Source organism: Aspergillus neoniger (assembly GCF_003184625.1).
Source record: "Aspergillus neoniger CBS 115656 unplaced genomic scaffold BO87scaffold_14, whole genome shotgun sequence".
NCBI lineage: Eukaryota > Fungi > Ascomycota > Eurotiomycetes > Eurotiales > Aspergillaceae > Aspergillus > Aspergillus neoniger.
In genome coordinates this window covers 808218-824819 of record NW_020291142.1, presented here as the reverse complement: position 1 = coordinate 824819, position 16602 = coordinate 808218, and the positions used below count along the sequence as shown (strand labels likewise).

General features: G+C 50.2%; 7 protein-coding genes across 7 annotated transcripts; 5 read left to right on the top strand and 2 right to left on the bottom strand.

Annotated features, from left to right (window-relative positions):
• Window positions 1-807: 807 nt before the first annotated feature.
• On the top strand, window positions 808-2423 carry arp6 (actin family protein; the record flags this gene model as incomplete). The annotated part of the gene is made up of 4 exons (XM_025627316.1): window positions 808-1303; window positions 1378-2086; window positions 2145-2207; window positions 2285-2423. The coding sequence occupies 4 exons, from the start codon at window positions 808-810 to the stop codon at window positions 2421-2423; spliced, it is 1407 nt and encodes a 468-aa protein (XP_025480452.1).
• Window positions 2424-3737: 1314 nt separating this feature from the next.
• BO87DRAFT_307586 (BRcat and Rcat domain-containing protein) lies at window positions 3738-4937 on the top strand (the record flags this gene model as incomplete). Its single annotated transcript, XM_025619397.1, has 3 exons — window positions 3738-4000; window positions 4069-4599; window positions 4658-4937. 3 exons carry the CDS (start codon window positions 3738-3740, stop codon window positions 4935-4937), a joined length of 1074 nt encoding a protein of 357 aa, XP_025480451.1.
• Window positions 4938-5132: 195 nt separating this feature from the next.
• On the bottom strand, window positions 5133-6575 carry BO87DRAFT_358181 (3-hydroxyacyl-CoA dehydrogenase family protein). The gene is made up of 3 exons (XM_025621451.1): window positions 6395-6575; window positions 6227-6326; window positions 5133-6164 (listed from the first exon to the last, which is right to left on the bottom strand). The coding sequence occupies exons 1-3, from the start codon at window positions 6521-6523 to the stop codon at window positions 5434-5436; spliced, it is 960 nt and encodes a 319-aa protein (XP_025480450.1). The 5' UTR covers window positions 6524-6575; the 3' UTR covers window positions 5133-5433.
• A 215-nt stretch (window positions 6576-6790) lies between these two features.
• tof1 (putative DNA repair protein (Tof1)) lies at window positions 6791-10708 on the top strand. The gene is made up of 4 exons (XM_025621450.1): window positions 6791-6934; window positions 6999-7236; window positions 7290-9413; window positions 9463-10708. Exons 1-4 carry the CDS (start codon window positions 6845-6847, stop codon window positions 10518-10520), a joined length of 3510 nt encoding a protein of 1169 aa, XP_025480449.1. The 5' UTR covers window positions 6791-6844; the 3' UTR covers window positions 10521-10708.
• Window positions 10709-11180: 472 nt separating this feature from the next.
• On the top strand, window positions 11181-12431 carry BO87DRAFT_386375 (uncharacterized protein; the record flags this gene model as incomplete). The annotated part of the gene is made up of 1 exon (XM_025624758.1): window positions 11181-12431. The coding sequence occupies one exon, from the start codon at window positions 11181-11183 to the stop codon at window positions 12429-12431; it is 1251 nt and encodes a 416-aa protein (XP_025480448.1).
• Window positions 12432-12907: 476 nt separating this feature from the next.
• BO87DRAFT_415686 (uncharacterized protein) lies at window positions 12908-14341 on the top strand (the record flags this gene model as incomplete). Its single annotated transcript, XM_025626705.1, has 1 exon — window positions 12908-14341. The coding sequence occupies one exon, from the start codon at window positions 12908-12910 to the stop codon at window positions 14339-14341; it is 1434 nt and encodes a 477-aa protein (XP_025480447.1).
• Window positions 14342-14788: 447 nt separating this feature from the next.
• On the bottom strand, window positions 14789-15515 carry BO87DRAFT_386373 (uncharacterized protein; the record flags this gene model as incomplete). The annotated part of the gene is made up of 2 exons (XM_025624757.1): window positions 14789-15454; window positions 15486-15515. The coding sequence occupies 2 exons, from the start codon at window positions 15513-15515 to the stop codon at window positions 14789-14791; spliced, it is 696 nt and encodes a 231-aa protein (XP_025480446.1).
• Window positions 15516-16602: the final 1087 nt, after the last annotated feature.

Genomic DNA, 16602 nt, shown 5'->3' with positions numbered 1-16602 from the left:
CTGCGGGGTCACCTGCGACTGGTTGGCTTGTCCGCGGATGTACCTGATACTATATAGATTGATGTTGATGTCGGAAATGCTTTTCGTTGGTTTGAGATATAACTATAGGTATGCTTGCTTGCAGGTTACTTTTGTATTCTACATCGATTATACTACTACTACTTAGTGATAGTAAAATTCGTGTGGGCGGCTTTCTACTTAATTCATTCTACTGTAGCGCATAACCCGCTGAAATATATAGCTAGTATAAAACCTACAATTTCTACCAACTGATGATGTTTTTAAATGTACTACCACACTACTAACCGACTAATCAGTGATACAAAATTGAATAGGTTTATACAGAGGGGATGCAATCTTTTCTCATTTCATTCTTCTCATTACCCCAGCTTTTATTGACCGAAGGCGTGTCATTACTGACCATGGAAGAACATCCAACACACACCAACCACTACGATGATGAAAGCAACACATTTATCAGATATGACAGGCACAATAGTAGATCTCACCAATGCAATACCAAGGCATTCCATGTGAACGTATATATAAATATTGTACTCCCTGAGCGACCAAAATCCATGCCCTAAGCCTGTGCCCTCATTTACCGATTTGGGAGCTCGACAGCTTGGCATCTCTCCGATCGCCGACCGAAAGCTCCGTCGCGGCCATCTTGGTTTGAGTCTTGTCTGCACTTCTCCATCTCCAGCAACCCCCTTCACCAGTTCCTTTCCGCGCGTTTCACACCTCTAATCAAAACCATCCATGCCCTCTGCATCGACTCTAATGACCTAAACCCCTTCGCCAAAAATGGGCACCACCAAACCTCGCCCTTCCGGCCGGGCCTCCGTCGCCAAGGTCCAATCTCTCCCCGACAAGACATTCGTCATCGATAATGGCGCATACATCCTGAAAGCCGGCTATGCGCCGGACTCTGCACCTCCAGAGGACCAATCGAAAGCGCTTGCAGCTTGCACCGAAATTCCAAATGCGATCGTCAAGACCCGTGGCAACAAGATCTACGTCGGCTCTCAGCTGAACACACATGTGACGGACTGGAACGAGTTGATGTTTCGTCGTCCCGTTGAGAAGGGCTACATTGTGAACTGGGAGGCTCAGAAGGAGATTTGGGAGCACTCGTTTTTCGATGAGAAGACCATGCGCAGTAAGGATTTGCGGATTACGGATCCCGAGGACACGACGTTGTTGTTGACGGAGGCGCCGAATGCATTGCCGGCGCTGCAGAAGAATGCAGATGAGATTGTCATGGAGGAGTGGGGGTTTGGAGGGTATCTTAGATGCGTTGGTAAGGATGCTAGGTGGTCGTACGTTGATTGCTTGGAGAAGGTGATTGCTAACAGAGACGCGTATTGCATTTAGGACCATCGATGAACGCTTGGAATGATGTCCAGTCGCTGTTCGGGGATCCTATTGTGCAGGAGGCAAACACAACGGTGTCTCCAAAGGAATGCTTATTGGTGGTCGATTCGGGTTACTCTCACACCACCGTGACACCGATTTACAAAGGACAGCCGCTTCAACGTGCCATTCGCAGACTCGACCTTGGTGGCAAGCATCTTACGAACTACCTGAAGGAAATGGTTTCAGTACGGCAGTACAACATGGTGGACGAGACTTATATCATGAATGAGGTTAAGGAAGCTGTCTGCTTCGTTAGCAACAACTTCGTCGGCGACATGGAACAGACGTGGAAAGGCAACCGGAAACGCGGCCTGCCAGACCCCAGCGAGGGGGTGATGGTGGACTATGTCCTTCCTGATCCCAATGCAGGCAAGAAGGGCTTCATGCGACCGCATGATGCTCTCTTGAACGCCAAGAAAAGGAAAGGAGGTTTGTCGGGGGCCAGCGCGGAAGCACTATCGGAAGACGCTCTGGTCTTGGGCAACGAGCGCTTCGCTGTTCCGGAGATCTTGTTCACTCCCAGCGACATTGGCATGAAGCAGGCTGGCATTCCGGATATTATCATGCAAAGTCTTTCTGTCTTGCCTACCGGACTGCATCCCGCGTTTCTGGCCAACGTTTTGGTCGTCGGTGGCAATGCGCTACTCCCAGGATTTGTGGACAGACTGTAAGTGTGGCCTTCATATGTTTGGCGGACTGGTATCTTGTTGCTAACTGGGTGGCAGGGAGTCGGAATTGCGCCAACTGGCTTCCGCGGAATGCGCTGTCCGGGTGAAATGCCCGCAAGAGTAAGAGCTGCTGCCCTACTTACTGACTACTGTCTCTTCGAACTACGAGCTGATGATCGCAATCTTTCTATTCACAGTCCGATTCGCTCCGCCTGGTTGGGGGCGTCCCGATTTGCTACTAATAAAGACGAACTCCGGAAAGTCGCCATCACCCGGCAAGAGTACCAAGAGCACGGTTCTTCTTGGGCAAGTCGGAAGTTTACTGGTGCTATATAAAGTTCAGCGGGCAATGGCTGTCTTGGTGGAGTTCAGGATTTTGCATTGATTGGAGTGTTACGGGGTTTGATGAGGGATGCTTGCTTTCCCTGCTTGCTTGCCTGGGTGCTCTTCGGTGTTTGTCTTCTTAATTTTAGCGATTTCTCTGTGATACCCTCGAAGATGTTGGCCCATCCCAAGCCAGTGGAATTCATAGAACAATGTCATTATGTCATTTCCCATCGGGGATGGGCGATGATGGTTTATCATTGCTTAGGGAAATGGTGAGAGGTAGAAGCAGCGCTAGTAGGTCTTCATGCACTGCTCGACCACGCCAGAGACCAATACGTGAACCGACGACCAGTCTTCGGACTGCTGTTGGACAGTGGCTAGTTTAGTTTGGTGACGATCGGAAGGAAGGAAGGTGAGCGAGCGAGCGAGTGATTGTGAGTCATGGAAGGGATTGGGGGAAAGAGTAGTAGTTTGTTGCGGTGAGGCTGGGATGGGCTTTGCTTCCATTGCTACCTGATCTTCTTTTCCTGCTCGCCCCGCAGTCGAACACGTCGACACCCTCAACCGACGGTCAACCGCATGGTCGCGCTCCATGCGCCAGCTTACTTTCTTTTCTTCGTCTATCCCGAATTCCGGTCACCAATAGTCCTCATCTATCCCTTCCGTATTCTCGCGGTTGGTCGAGGAGACTAGCATGGACCAGGTGGTGCCCCGCCGCTCAAGGTCACCCTACAGCTGCACACGGACGAATGATGTCAAACTCTCTAGCAGGAAGCGTTGTCTGAGAGGTATCTCTAGCAAATAATGGGCGGTGGACATGTGGCATTCGACTGCCTTACCCATGGCATGGGTCGCTTAGTTGTCGCGCGATATACCCACCCTCCTCTAGTCTGGCTCTCTGGTCATCCCGGATGATATGCCGAGCAGTCCAACAAACAACCCGAATGATGTCTATAAAGACCCTGGCAGCTCTCGCGCCGGCTGCCGGCGATTTTATGCTCGTTATTATCTCCTACTAAACTCAATTTACATACATACATACATAACTTTCAGAACTACAACTCCATTCCAAGACCCTTGCCATCGATCTAAGTATTATGTTACTACTGTCCATTGCTCGTTGCTCGTGCCCTACTCTCTAAAGTCGAAACCAGCGATTATGGATTCCAGCGTCCCGGAATTGCACCCAGCAATCATTCAGTCCGATCTGCTCCTCCCCATCACCGACCCCGTCCCCAAGTGTACGACCCTCAACCGCTCTATCTCGTAGGTCAGCCAGAAGCAATTACAGCCACTGAAAGAGCATCCTTGCCGAAAGTCAAGATGACCGCGTTTAACGTCAAAGATCTGGCTGCGCGTGCTGCCCAGCGCCTCGCGGAACACCGCCAAAAGAGCGAGGCCCGTGGCAGCACTTTCAGCACGGAGCCACTGCCAATGGACCGTGTCTCGAGTCTGGACACCAATTCAATGAGAACCATGTCACATAGCGAAGACGAACACCGCCACAAGTCGAAGATGAGTCGGCTTGTGCAGAAGGTTCGAGGGCGGTTCTCGAAGCGTCTTGCGAAGAGGGAGGTAATCGACGAGTAAGTATCCCATTGAGATATTCCATCCAAGCCTTTGCTTCTGATGATAGCGCTAACTTACTCTATAGACCCTGCGCATGCTGCTTGGATATTATGCCTGCGGAATGCCTGATCAGCATGCCGTGTCAGCACAAGTACTGCAGCAGATGCTTGAAGAAGTTGGTGTTCACAGTTATGCCGGAGGAAGGACTGTTCCCACCCAGATGCTGCAAGCAGAAGATCCCAACGGAGGTCATCCTCCCGGTGCTGACACCGAAGGAGAGGACGGTCTATTTCGCCAAGGTGCAGGAGTATGCGACCCCAGCCAGAGAACGCTGGTACTGTCCTGCGCCGACGTGCGGCCGGTTCATCCCACCGAAGCATCTGAACAGCAAGCTCTCGTCTCAAAGCTGCCCATACTGCAGCACGACGTTCTGCTCTGGCTGCAGATGCCCGGAGTACAATAATAGTACTTCGACTGGGAAGAACGATCCGGGCTTTATGGCCGTCTTCGAAGATCCGCGACTCGGTAAAGCACAGAGGGGTCTCAAATGTGGCTCTTTGGTGGACCTCTTGTTCAATTGTGATCACGTTACGTGTCGGTGCAAGGCACAAGTCTGGTATGTTTACCCTCGCTGCCCACACAAACTGTATCAGGATATTCTAACAGTCAAACAGTAACCTCTGTCGCAATCCATGGCTATCGTGCACTTGCGCCAAACCAGGCCAACGCCCCATCGACTTCCTCACCTTTATCATCGGCCACAGCGGCGTGAACAAAGACCAGGAGGCCGAACTCGCCGCAGTGGTGGCTGCCATCCTATGCAACGAAAGGTTGCGGGATGAAGAATTGGCAAAGACCCAAAGCGGCATGAAGGAAAAGGCGGGAAGCGCTAACAGAAGTCGGGCAAGTCTGCTGATACCGCAGCAGGCGACTCGGGCTAGGAGGGTTTCCTAGGCCTTGAGTATTGGGTGGATAGGAACCAGATTGATTATTTTATCTCCAACTTGAAGGGAGGCTTTCTGTTTTTCGAAAATGTATCCTGGCGGCACACTCCTTAACCTTTCCTTTGTCTAGTCGTGTTCAATTAGCGTGTTATGATTATGAGAATGAATTATTGACTCTATATGATGTTGTTGTCCGATTTGTAAGCGTATGAGGAATAGTTAGTACTATATGAGTCGTGACTTGTGCCTGGTACAAGTGTTGCTGAGACACCTTAGTGGTAATTTATGTCTGGGTGTACAACGTTAATGCTGTGTGCTGTCTTTGCTGCATGCAGCGTGACTACTTCTCGGTCACCAGTATTTAGATGTACATGCGATCCGAATCAGTCATTAGCAAGACACCCCAAACCGGGGTACATAATATTCTAAGACATCACAGCATATAAGGGAGGGATATCGCAACGTTCGCTTGGATAGATACAGAGTTGATTGGATCAGTCAATGAATTAATAGTCGTAGAAGCCCTTTCCAGTCTTCTTGCCCAGCCACCCAGCATCAACCATACGCTTCAACAGCCCGGATGGCCGGTACTTACTATCACCAGTCTCCTGATGCAAGACATTCATGATAGCGAGACAAGTATCCAGACCGATGAAGTCCGCCAGCACCAACGGTCCCATAGGCACATTTGTGCCCGTCTTCATGATGTTATCAATATCCTCACGACCACCAACGCCCGTCTCTAGACAGATGATCGCCTCATTGATATACGGCATGAGGATCCGGTTCGCCAGGAAACCAGGCGAGTCCGCAGAAACAGAAGCGACCTTGCCCATACGCTGGACGAAAGCGATAGCGGTATCCTTTGTTTCCTGGGAGGTTTGCAAGCCAGCGATGATCTCCACGCCCTTTTGTACGGGGACCGGGTTCATGAAGTGCGTGGAGATGACGCGCGAGGGGGCCTGCAGGTCCCTGGGGTCTGTTGTGGTGGCGGCTGCGATCTTGGTGATGGAGATAGAGGAGGTGTTGGTCGCGAGGATGGCGTGTTTAGGGGCGATCTGGGCGAGTTTTGAGAAGATAGAGGTCTTGAGGTCAGGGATCTCGGGGACGGCTTCGATGACGAAGTCGACGGTGGAGAGGTCGTCCATTTTCAGGCTCGTGGTGATGCGCGCCCGAGCGGCGTCGGCGGCGTCCCGGGTGAGACGTTCTTTGGATACATCTTTGTCGAGGAGTTTGTCTGGAGGAGTGAAGTGGTTTAGTTTGATGGGGCTGGGATGGTGGTGAGGGGGTGCTACGTACCGGCAAACTTGAGTCCCTTGTCGATGGAAGCTTGGGACTTGTCGATAAGGGTCACTGGGACTTGGGCTTTCTGGGCAGCTACTAGAGCAATTCCTAATCCCTATAGGATATTAGTTGCGTTAGGCTTTTATATACTTGAGCCAACACCGTATTGTCAGGGTCACTAACCATCTGCCCAGCTCCTATCACACCCAGCGACTTAACCTCGGCAGCATGGACGGCGGGCGAGGTGCTGAAGGCCCGCGAGGCCATTGAGGGGCCCCGGTGGCAGAGAGAGCGCAATGATGAAGATAGCATATTGTATACTTGGGTACGGAGACTCTCGATACAGGATACGGAGCAGATCTAGCAAAGAGGGGAAGTAATAACCCGATAGTAAATAGAGGGCCGCACGGAGATGCATCGGGCCTCGGCCAATCTCATGTGATCCGACGTCATCGGCTACCCGCGGCTTTCTCGGCTGATTCGTTTATCCGGGATTTCCAAAGGCGGTGACACGTCGACGCGTGAGATACGCGCCATTATTGGTTGATGGCCAATTTAGAGGTGCGCGCGCAGGATCACCAAGCAGAGCATGATAGTGAGAAGGAGGAATGATACAAGGTGTGCAAGCACAGCATGGAGAACGAAGAACCAGTGCTGTCTGCACCGGACGTGCAGGTAGTGGACCCCGATGTCCGCGCCCATGTCTATAGTCTCGTCACTGCCGTGAGTAAACCCCCTTCCAGGACTGAACAATAGGATAGGAACATAGCTGATTATTCGCTCATAGTTGGGTGGTTTCAATGGCGAAGATGCAGACAAGTATGTGCTGGGAGATGACGCTCTGGCTTGTCTCCGGGATATTAAACGCTGGCTGAAGCTATACGATGAGAAACACAACCGGATGGATGTGGCACGGTGCTTGGGAGAAGCCAATCTTGTTAACGGAGATTTGCTACCCATCCTGGCAGTCTGGGCGAGCAGCAAGAAACAAACCAAATACATGTCTAGGATCGCATTGGCATGCTGTAAGTGACACTATGTGCTACAGTTCTTTGCGACGATATCTAACAGAGAGCAGTAGAGCTGCTGGTCCCTTTGACATGGCCGGTAGAACTACACGGGGAATTGACAATCAACCATCATCGGCATATACCATACATACAACATGTCCACGTTTCATACAAGCGAGGCCTACTAAGTCATGCTAGCACCAGCTACCTTCGAACTATTATCCGCGTCGGCATTCCGAGCATGGCCATCCCGCGATCCGAGCGAACGACCCGCGACGAAGGCATCCTCAAATTACTCCTTTATCTCCTCCGGAATATTGCTTTGATAACCCCAAATACTCGTCTCGCGGCGGAAGGCGACGAGGAGGAAACCTCGAGATCCGCAACAATCAACGCCTTCCAAGATCAAGATGTCTTCGCTCTCCTTCTGACTATGTGCTCCAACGTTGGCGACGACTTCACCATGCAAGATGTTGCTCTTCTGGAGATATTGTTTCATCTGATAAGGGGTGTTAATGTGGAGAAGCTATTTATGGATGATGAGCAACGGACAGCGAAACGGACGGACGAGCTAGACGACCTGCTGCGCCAGGAGTCGTCTTTGCGGAGAGAATACGCGAAGAACGCACCAACTCGACATGGACGCTTTGGAACCATGATCTGGGTCAAGCGTGATGACGCCAAGTATTCGACCGTCTCAGGGCAGAACGTGCTCAAAGACAGCCAGGCGACCCTTCAAAAGATGGACGAGACCAAGAAGTGGAACAAGCCACTAATCCGGCGAAAGCCACAAGATTTGACTGTGCACAATGACTTCAGCACTCCGGTCCACCTAAACTCGACTGCCTCCAACAATCTGCGGATGTTCGTGGAAGAGTTCCTAGACTCAGGCTTCAATCCCCTTCTTACTCATGTACGGAAGGCAATCGAACGTGAAGCAGACCGTGTCATGGACATCAATACGCGCCAGTTTCTCTACACTACTGCCTGGTTTCTCGAAGCGGAGCGCGCACGTCGGGCACGCCAACGCAAGAAGCATGCAGAGAGCGAAAAGCCGGCTAAGGAGCTGGAACCCGATAGCTTTGGTCTAGTTGCGGGCGTTTTGAATCAAGAAACGTTCGTCTTCTTGAATCGCGCTATGCAGTATGCGCTGGATAACAAGGACTGGGAAGATCTCAACGCTGGAATGCGCTGCTTCACCCAGATCTTGTTGACCGTGCAGGACATGGCCCAGTCTCCGCTCGAAGAAGACCAAGAGATCGCTGAAAACATCCAAAATCGTATCTTTTACGAAGAGACCACCCATGACCGCGTCCTCGCTCTTATTCGTGGATACAAGGATCAACCGTTTGGGTATCTGGATGCGTGCACTGAACTCACTCACGTCTTCTTGCGAATGTTGGAGCGTTATTCGAAGGAGAACCTCGATATGCAAGTACGATCTCGGCGACGTGCCAGACGCAAAGCCAAGGATGTAGAAGGTGCTGGTAATGACGAGAATGATGAAGAGAATGGCTCCGAAGATGAAGATCGCATGGAAGCAGAACGAGTGTCCAAGGAGCGCAAGTTCGATTTCAGACGGTTTGCCGCCAAGTTCTGCAATCAGAAATGCGTTGACACCTTTGTTGCTTTCACCAAGCACTACAAGGAGTTGAACACTGAGCAGCTAAAACGTGCCCACCGTTACTTTTACAGGATTGCTTTCAAGCAAGAACTCAGTGTTCTGCTATTCCGACTCGATATCATCAACCTCTTCTACCGGATGATTAAAGGCCCAGGCGCCTTGGATTCGAGTAAACCGATCTTCAAAGAATGGGAAGAATTCGTGCGCCAGATTATCCGGCGATTGACAAAGAGGCTCGACCAACGGCCTGCCCTGTTCGTGGAGCTGCTGTTCAGTAAGATCAACGCGACTACATTCTACCTCGAATATGGTCACGAGCGGCAGACAGTCACCCGTGCCAGGAAGGCTCCAGCAGAACTAGAGATCGACCCTCGACAGGCTCATACAATTGAAGAGAAAATCAGCATCATGGTGCCTGCATTGGTCTTGGATGGGGAGGAAGATCTGGTCAGTTGGGTCAGCGATGTGTTGGGGTCGGCAGTGGAAGAGAGAGAGGCTTGGGAAGCCCAGGAGAAGGCCCTGCGCGAGGCGGGTGCGGAGAGTTCCAGAATGCCCAATCCTATGATTTGTACGGTTTTATTCTCTCATATATGAACTGGAAACTAACATTTCTGCAGCTGTGAAAGCGCGCGACGATGCATGCCAGCAGGCCATGTTCTCCAACGCGAAGCTCCGTCTTCTGATGACATTGGTCAAGTTTGAACGACTTGGTGCAGAGGACGTGCCTGGAGCAGCCTGGGTCATTCCTTCTGCTCCAAAGGCCCAGGATCTCAGAGAGATGAAGTCATTTATCGACAAATACTTCGAGAAAGCTAAGCGAGGGACACTTGGACGGGACCCCCGTGAGCTGATCCGACGGAAATACGGTGGTGGAAAGAAGTCATCAGACAACCAGTACAACCCCGATATTCAATTTGGGGACGATTCCGAGGGCGAGGACGAGGTACCAGACGGGCCCTTGTTCCCGCCGAACCCTCGGGCAGCGCCAAATCCAGCCAAAAAACCAACGAAGAAGAAAAAGCGCAAAGAACGTGACCCGGATGATGAGGATGAGGACGACTCCGTGGATGAGGAGACATTGGAGGAGCGTCGCCGGGCGCGCTTGGAAAATAGTCGAGCTCGTCTTGCCAAGATCAAGAGTGATCTGTATGTGCACGCGAGTGACGAAGACACCGACGAAGAAGGAGACAAGGAGTTCTTCCTCCTGGAGGAGCAGAGACGTAAAGAACAAGCCCAGCGTATCAAGCATGCACTACTTACCGGCATGACCGAGGACGGAGACGGTTCAACCAATAAGAAAGGTCAACGCAAGCGCCAAACCAATCGCACCCGGACAGGTGAAGCCAAGAGCAAGCGGCAACGACGCGGGAAGCAGACTGACGAAGTGGACGAAGATGATGATGTCGTGATGGGGAACATGGATGCCCCATTGCCTATGTCGGAAAAAGAGGGCACGCCATCTGAGGAGGCGGACGATGGCTTCAATTTCGATGACGATTTGGTATTCAGTCGGGATCGAGAGAAGCTTTTGGGTTCTGCTGGGAATGCAGACCAGGACTCGAACAAGCCTGATGAAGCAATGGCGCAGGACGAAGACGATGATGACGCACCGGTTGTAGCAGCAAATCGCAGACGCATGCGCGCGGGCTTCGTGGTGGATAGTGACTCGGAGTAGAACGGGTGTCTGCTCTATTTACTTTCATGGCATGATGACTTGATGCGGTGTTTGGTGTCGAGCATGAATATAGGCATTGTTTGAATTGGCATCTGTATGTATATGGATTAGCATGCATGGATAGACAATGCATACCCTTGGTTTACTGGGCAATAATGGAAAGTTCCTGCCCTCTGGTTTCAGAGATGGTGAAGCTGAGGGTCCTTCCAGTCCCCGGCTTTATCCATTCTCCTGAACTGTTCAAAAAGCATTATCGATGTGATATTTATAGTGAGAAAAAAAGGCTACAGCGAAGTTGCATGAGTGCATGTCCTCAACGCTATTGCGCCCTAACTGTTCCTTACATTTAGGAGTCAAGCTGTATTTGCTTACCAGTGAGCTAAGCATCACACCTAAATGCGTCTTGGATGCTGATGAGGATATTGCCTCCGTGATCACGGGATCGATACGTGAATTCGAAGACAATATATCCCGTGTCTAAGTGAATACAGTGGCGACGCGCGTTCCTATTCCTATTTCAAGCTATTTGTTATAGTTCGCTTGAAACTCATAACACAGTAAGCCATTTTCTATGCTTTGCAGTGCAGATGATGCTGGTCTTCAGCACTCTTGAATCACACTTCTCACCTTCCCAAGATCCAGCGCCATACTAAATCCATGATGCCTGATCGGGTAACTCGCAGATCCCTTCTTGCCAGTTCTCTTCAAGTTCTCAAGTGTGCATTCAAAAGTCGACGTAGCCTCTCAGGCAACACGAACACTGAAGCCAGCCACAGCAACCGCACCCAGGACACAATCAACGATTTGACCTGTCCTCCTCCAAATACCCCCCAATCACCAATGTCTGCCACAGGAACCAGCTCATCAGCATCTACACCAACCAAGAAGCTCCGTTCCGTACGTGGAGAACGAATCAAGCGAGCAGTGATGCTATCTTCAGACACAACAGACGCTGGAAAGCCTTCCACTCAAGCCGAGGAGGAAGGACAAGGACATCTTGGAGACTGCAATGAAGAATTGATCTCCGTATCCCAGAAGGAGGAGGAAAGACAACCTCTGATCCTGCATGAGACCTCGTTCCCTGTCTCTCATCAGGCTACGGGTGAAAAGGCTCACTATGCCAATTTTTCTAGACTTCCCACTCCTGTCAAGCCACCGACGTCAAATCTGTATTCGCATGAGATGTACCAGCATGAAGGAAGACGGAGTGTGCTTTCCTCTTTGGGGGCACCTCATACTGCTGGAAAACGGTATGGCGGAGGGGATCTGAAGTCCGGTTCATCAGAGGATAGTCCTGGAGTATGCAGCAGAAGCAACAGCATGCATGATGGCAATACAAAGGCATCGGAGCAGAAACCATCAGGCTTACCACTCCCGCAGCGAGGCCACAGCAGTGAGCGAGTCCAGCTGAGAAGAACAAATGTACTTCCGGCTTCAACGCGCGACCATGGCAGCAGCAAGCCAGACAATGCCCGCAAGTCGCTTCCAGTGATGGTTACCGGTCGACCGTCAAATCGGGTATTGAGCCGGAAGGAGTTGTTCCATAGTAGAGCCGAGATGGAGGCAGATCCAAACTCAAGCTCAAGCTCAGATCCTATGAGAACCCATGCAGCAGATGCGCCCCGGTCATGCCCAGGAGAGCACCACACAGACGGCCAGCAGTTCTTGCGGTTGATACCGATTGAGGACAATATTGGTCTTGGCTTGCAAATTCAGGCACGCGATCATCATTCAGATGCAACGCCCACATCCGAAGCAGAGTTGACGAGATCGAGTCTAAGGGCACTGCCGAGGCGGGTTCGGTTAACGAATAAATTCGAGAACCTGCGGGCACAGAATGAGAATAAGGAGAAGAAGGAGGAGAAGCATCCTGGAGAAGCAGCAGCGCAGTCTTTTCTAAAATTGAACTGACCGAGCAACTCCATCGACTCGCCCACTTCTCTCTCTTTGTGAGGTGCTGTAAGGTCTGTCCGGCTTGCACAATGAAGCCTCCAAGCATGTATTAAGCGGAGGTACAAATGAGATAGGTTTAATATGAATGAATTACAATGCAAACCGAATATTTAGCTTTCCCTATCCTCCAATAGATACAGACTAAATAATTTCATTGATGGGGACGAAGTAGGGATTGCAATGGATGGCCTGCCTTAGGCATGAATCGAGTGAATCCGGGAAGATTGCCGAGTGGATCTCTTCCAAGTGAGCAGTGGAGTCCATCCACTCCATCAATCTATCTAGTTAGCAGCTAGGGTTCCAGACATGGAGCTATTATTCAGGGTTTCACCTCACTAGAGCATCAGGTTTCTCGTGTTAGTTTTCTCTACTCATCTTCTAGTTTCTCCTACAACAGTCGCAGGTCTTCTTTAATATTCGTGAATCTTGTCCCAATGTCGTCCGAACATAAGACGGCATCGAGGATCCTGAGCTTCCCAGTTGAAGTGTTACATTTGGTCTTCGAGCTACTTTCGCTGGCTGAACTGCGTGCGCTTAGCCTTGTCAATAAAGAGCTGCGCACTCAAGTTGAGCCATTCCTCTACGAAAACATCCACTGGCTTTGGCAGGAAGCTCCTTCGCCTCCCCCGATCACTCAACTCTTACGCACAATCTCATGCAGGCCACATTTGGCTGCATACATCACAAATGTTTACTTAGACGGCATGCGTATCAGAGGTCGGAATATTGCAAGCTCTCTTTACACTATTCCCATTTCCAACTCCGAGTTGACCGAATACACTGCATTCGTCCAGGGAACTGGAGTACCCTACAGCGACCTCTGGATACGCGAATTACATCAGGGCACTATTGATGCTCTTCTTGCCCTTCTGGTAGCACAGCTTTCGAATCTCAGGAGCTTGTATCTTGGCCCGATTTTCACTAGAGAAAGTCGGCTTGTCGGGATGGTTCTCAACTCAGCCCTATGTAGACCTAAGACGTACAGGCTACCTACCTTTCAACATCTCCGGGATGTGTCTTTCCACCGCGTCGTGGGAGACGACGGCACAAAGCCCAAAGTGACCCCCCGAGATAGAAGCGAGAACACCGCCAATGTCTTACCATTGTTTTATCTTCCGAACGTCCAAAGCATGTCCGTCACTGTCGAAAACCCGGATGAATTCACATGGCCTGCAGCGCACTTACCCGAGCCTTCCAATCTTACCTCGCTTGATTTGACCGCTGTACGAGAAACCTATCTCGGTGACTTGCTGTCAGTCACGCCAAACCTCAAAACCCTTCGCTGGGCCTGGTATTACGACTATGGCGTCGAGGATGACTTCGTTTCGCCTATCGTCAACCTTGAGAGGGTCGCGGCCGCGTTATGTCATGTTCGAAGTACTCTAACGGATTTAACAATCACAGCTGATGCCCCAATTGGAGGCAATGAGCAGTTTTATCCCGCTGTCAAGATGGAGGGCTCGCTGCATGCCCTCAATAATCTCGACGAGCTCAAGAGACTTCGGATTCCCCTGGCATTCCTCGTAGGGTTTGTCGAAGACACAACAAAGAGATTGCAGGATGTTGTCCCAAGGAATATCGAATTCTTAGCCATTACGGACGAGTTAAGCCTACAGAATGACGACGGAGATTATAATAGTGATTGGCCGATCTATGAATGGACGGATTCTGCCGTTCTGACCTTGCTTCGGACATGGCTGAGGGATTGGAGATCCTGTACGCCTCATCTTCGTGGAATATCTATCTTGTTTGACTATATAGAGACAAACAGTGGTGAATGGCCCCCAGAATTGAGACACCAAGTCACGGAGCTAGGTGCTCAAGCTGGAGTCTCCCTCGACTTAGTCGAATGGAAACGCGAGTGGTAAACTTTATCTTACATCCAGAGCCACTAGGTCATATGGCTCAAAGCCACCCAAAATTATGACCATTAATCCTTATTTCTTGCTGTTGCTGCTCGTATCAGGAGAGTAGCATAACTGGATCTGGCTCCTCTTCTCTATGCCACCCGCAATCTCACTCAGACTGAACTCTTTGAACTCTTTGTTGGCATCTACGACTTCAATGCCGTACTCCTGAACGAATGTGCTGCATCCGAATTTCTCCTATGAACAGGTCGATTAGCACCGAGCCAACAGAGTTCTAGGAAGGAGTCGAAGGGTAATAATGCATCCACTCACTCCTTTATTATCCGTACAAGGATCAGTCATTTTACCTCCCACAATAGTAGCAACCCTTGGCTTTTGGGAACTTAAAGACTTGCCCGGATGCACCAAGTAGTACAAATGAGCCGCCATTTCCTCACCACACTTGCCCTAATTTTTATGGATTGACTCTTTCCCAAAATCCCTCCGCCAAGTAACCTGACACCGCTCCAGAGCCTTAGCAACAGGGGTATCCGTATAATAATACGAGAACGACTCGCCTTTCTGCGACGAAGCGAGTATGAGTTCGTGATCGAATGCAAGGACCGTCATAGCTTTGCTTCTCTGCCTCTTAGGGATCCCGTAAGCTTCCTGGTTTGCTTGCATCTCATTGTATCCTGTGAGTGCGATCTGCCAAAGCTGCTCATCCTCGATACCATTCGTCTCATCGTTGACTAGTCCCTTGAACTTGAGATGGCTGCTGAAGACCCAATTTCGGATGACCGTTGAGTCCTTTGGATCCACGTTTGGCCAGGTCCTTGCGAAGTTGAGGTCAAGTTTGATGCCTAGGGCTGTGTCACCTTCTTTTGCGTAGTCTTTTTCGCCATCGTTGATGTCGTAGGCTGCGTTAACTAAAGAATTGAATGCGAAGAGGAAGAGTAGGAGGAAATGGGAGAGGCGGGGAATTGGTATCCCTCTCTTAATTTCCTGTTTGGAGGTATCTCGGTCAACGAGGAAACTTGATGGTGAGAGAGGTGTTTTCCTACTTGAAATTTCATGATAATCGGATTTTGAATCAGAACCTTTGAATCTACAAATGCATTTAATCATGGAATTCTAGCAATCCGTGTAGTTTTAAACCACCTACAGTACTTTCGCTACACCTGCCTGTTCTCATCGTAGAAGACTCATCTCTACGCTACAATAGGCTAACTTCTACTGCAGTAGTATAGGCCCCATAGCCATCAAATCTTGCAGAAATTTCTTCACACTAGCAATGTACGATAGCTTGCTTGCTGGGGCTATACAGGGCGGAGTTACTCGGAAGCGTTGTACTTTGGCGCATATCGTAGTAATTGATCATTTCCGGTTGAAACTAGCGCAGCGTCGACCCAGGCAGTGGAATATCTAGGGATGAGCCTCAAATGAGGAAGATTAGGGTTAACTGAATAAGCCATATAATGTAACCATGCCGAGTAGAAGCACTCGAGGCATACGGTAGTAGCTTTTGTCGCAAAGCTTCAACATCCGAGGCTCGATTGCCATTGGAAACCATGAAGAGTTACCTAATCTGAGTCACTACTTTGATCTCCAATCTTAAGGGTCCCATTCATCTTGAGATAATTGACTGTGCTAACCCAGTAATGGTTAATGGATACCTCCAGACACGGCCTCTGAGAGGACAAACGGAGAGACAAATCACTATATCGCAGGGATATTGGATCCACTTTTAAGATTTCCCTACGCTACTAAGTATTTTCTGTAGACGGTGGATCATCAAGAACTGTCTGATAGGGGTTACTTGGACCCTATGCGCTAAGGCAGTTCGCCATAGTAGTGCTGGAATTACAGTCCTTGGCATCCGATGAGATTAGCTGGATGGACATGGAGTCTAGGGCAGCGCTAGTTCAGGAACTGGACTGTCAATAAGAACTAGATTAAACTATCGATTCTGTGTTTTACCTTGTCCGTGGACCCTGAATTGCTATCAAGTGGGACTGCACAAGCTTCGGCCCTGTCAGAGTCGCGGAAATTTTCACCACATGTGGGTTCTAATCTCGGGTCCTTTTCGGGAATACCTCTCCCATGATTCAACCAGTCTAATGTCTACATTGTGCAGAATCGTGCCCTGGACCCTCCGGAAGAAGTTTCCCATTATCTAATCTACCTACAGATTGCTTCAGCGGGTCTCGGGGGGTCTTTTGATGTCTAGTGGGCCCGTGGCATAGCAGATGATTTTTTTTGGCACTGTCACTAAATTCGTT

What these genes read in the sequence shown, in the direction of transcription:
- tof1 (XM_025621450.1), top strand. Translation starts at nt 6,845, where the DNA reads ATGGAGAACGAAGAACCAGTGCTGTCTGCACCGGACGTGCAGGTAGTG. An exon ending in TAGGATCGCATTGGCATGCT is followed by an intron (nt 7,237 to 7,289) that starts GTAAGTGACACT and finishes AACAGAGAGCAG; the next exon opens with TAGAGCTGCTGGTCCCTTTG. An exon ending in AATGCCCAATCCTATGATTT is followed by an intron (nt 9,414 to 9,462) that starts GTACGGTTTTAT and finishes ACATTTCTGCAG; the next exon opens with CTGTGAAAGCGCGCGACGAT.
- BO87DRAFT_358181 (XM_025621451.1), bottom strand. Translation starts at nt 6,523, where the DNA reads ATGCTATCTTCATCATTGCGCTCTCTCTGCCACCGGGGCCCCTCAATG. An exon ending in TGATAGGAGCTGGGCAGATG is followed by an intron (nt 6,327 to 6,394) that starts GTTAGTGACCCT and finishes AATATCCTATAG; the next exon opens with GGATTAGGAATTGCTCTAGT. An exon ending in CAAGGGACTCAAGTTTGCCG is followed by an intron (nt 6,165 to 6,226) that starts GTACGTAGCACC and finishes TCACTCCTCCAG; the next exon opens with ACAAACTCCTCGACAAAGAT.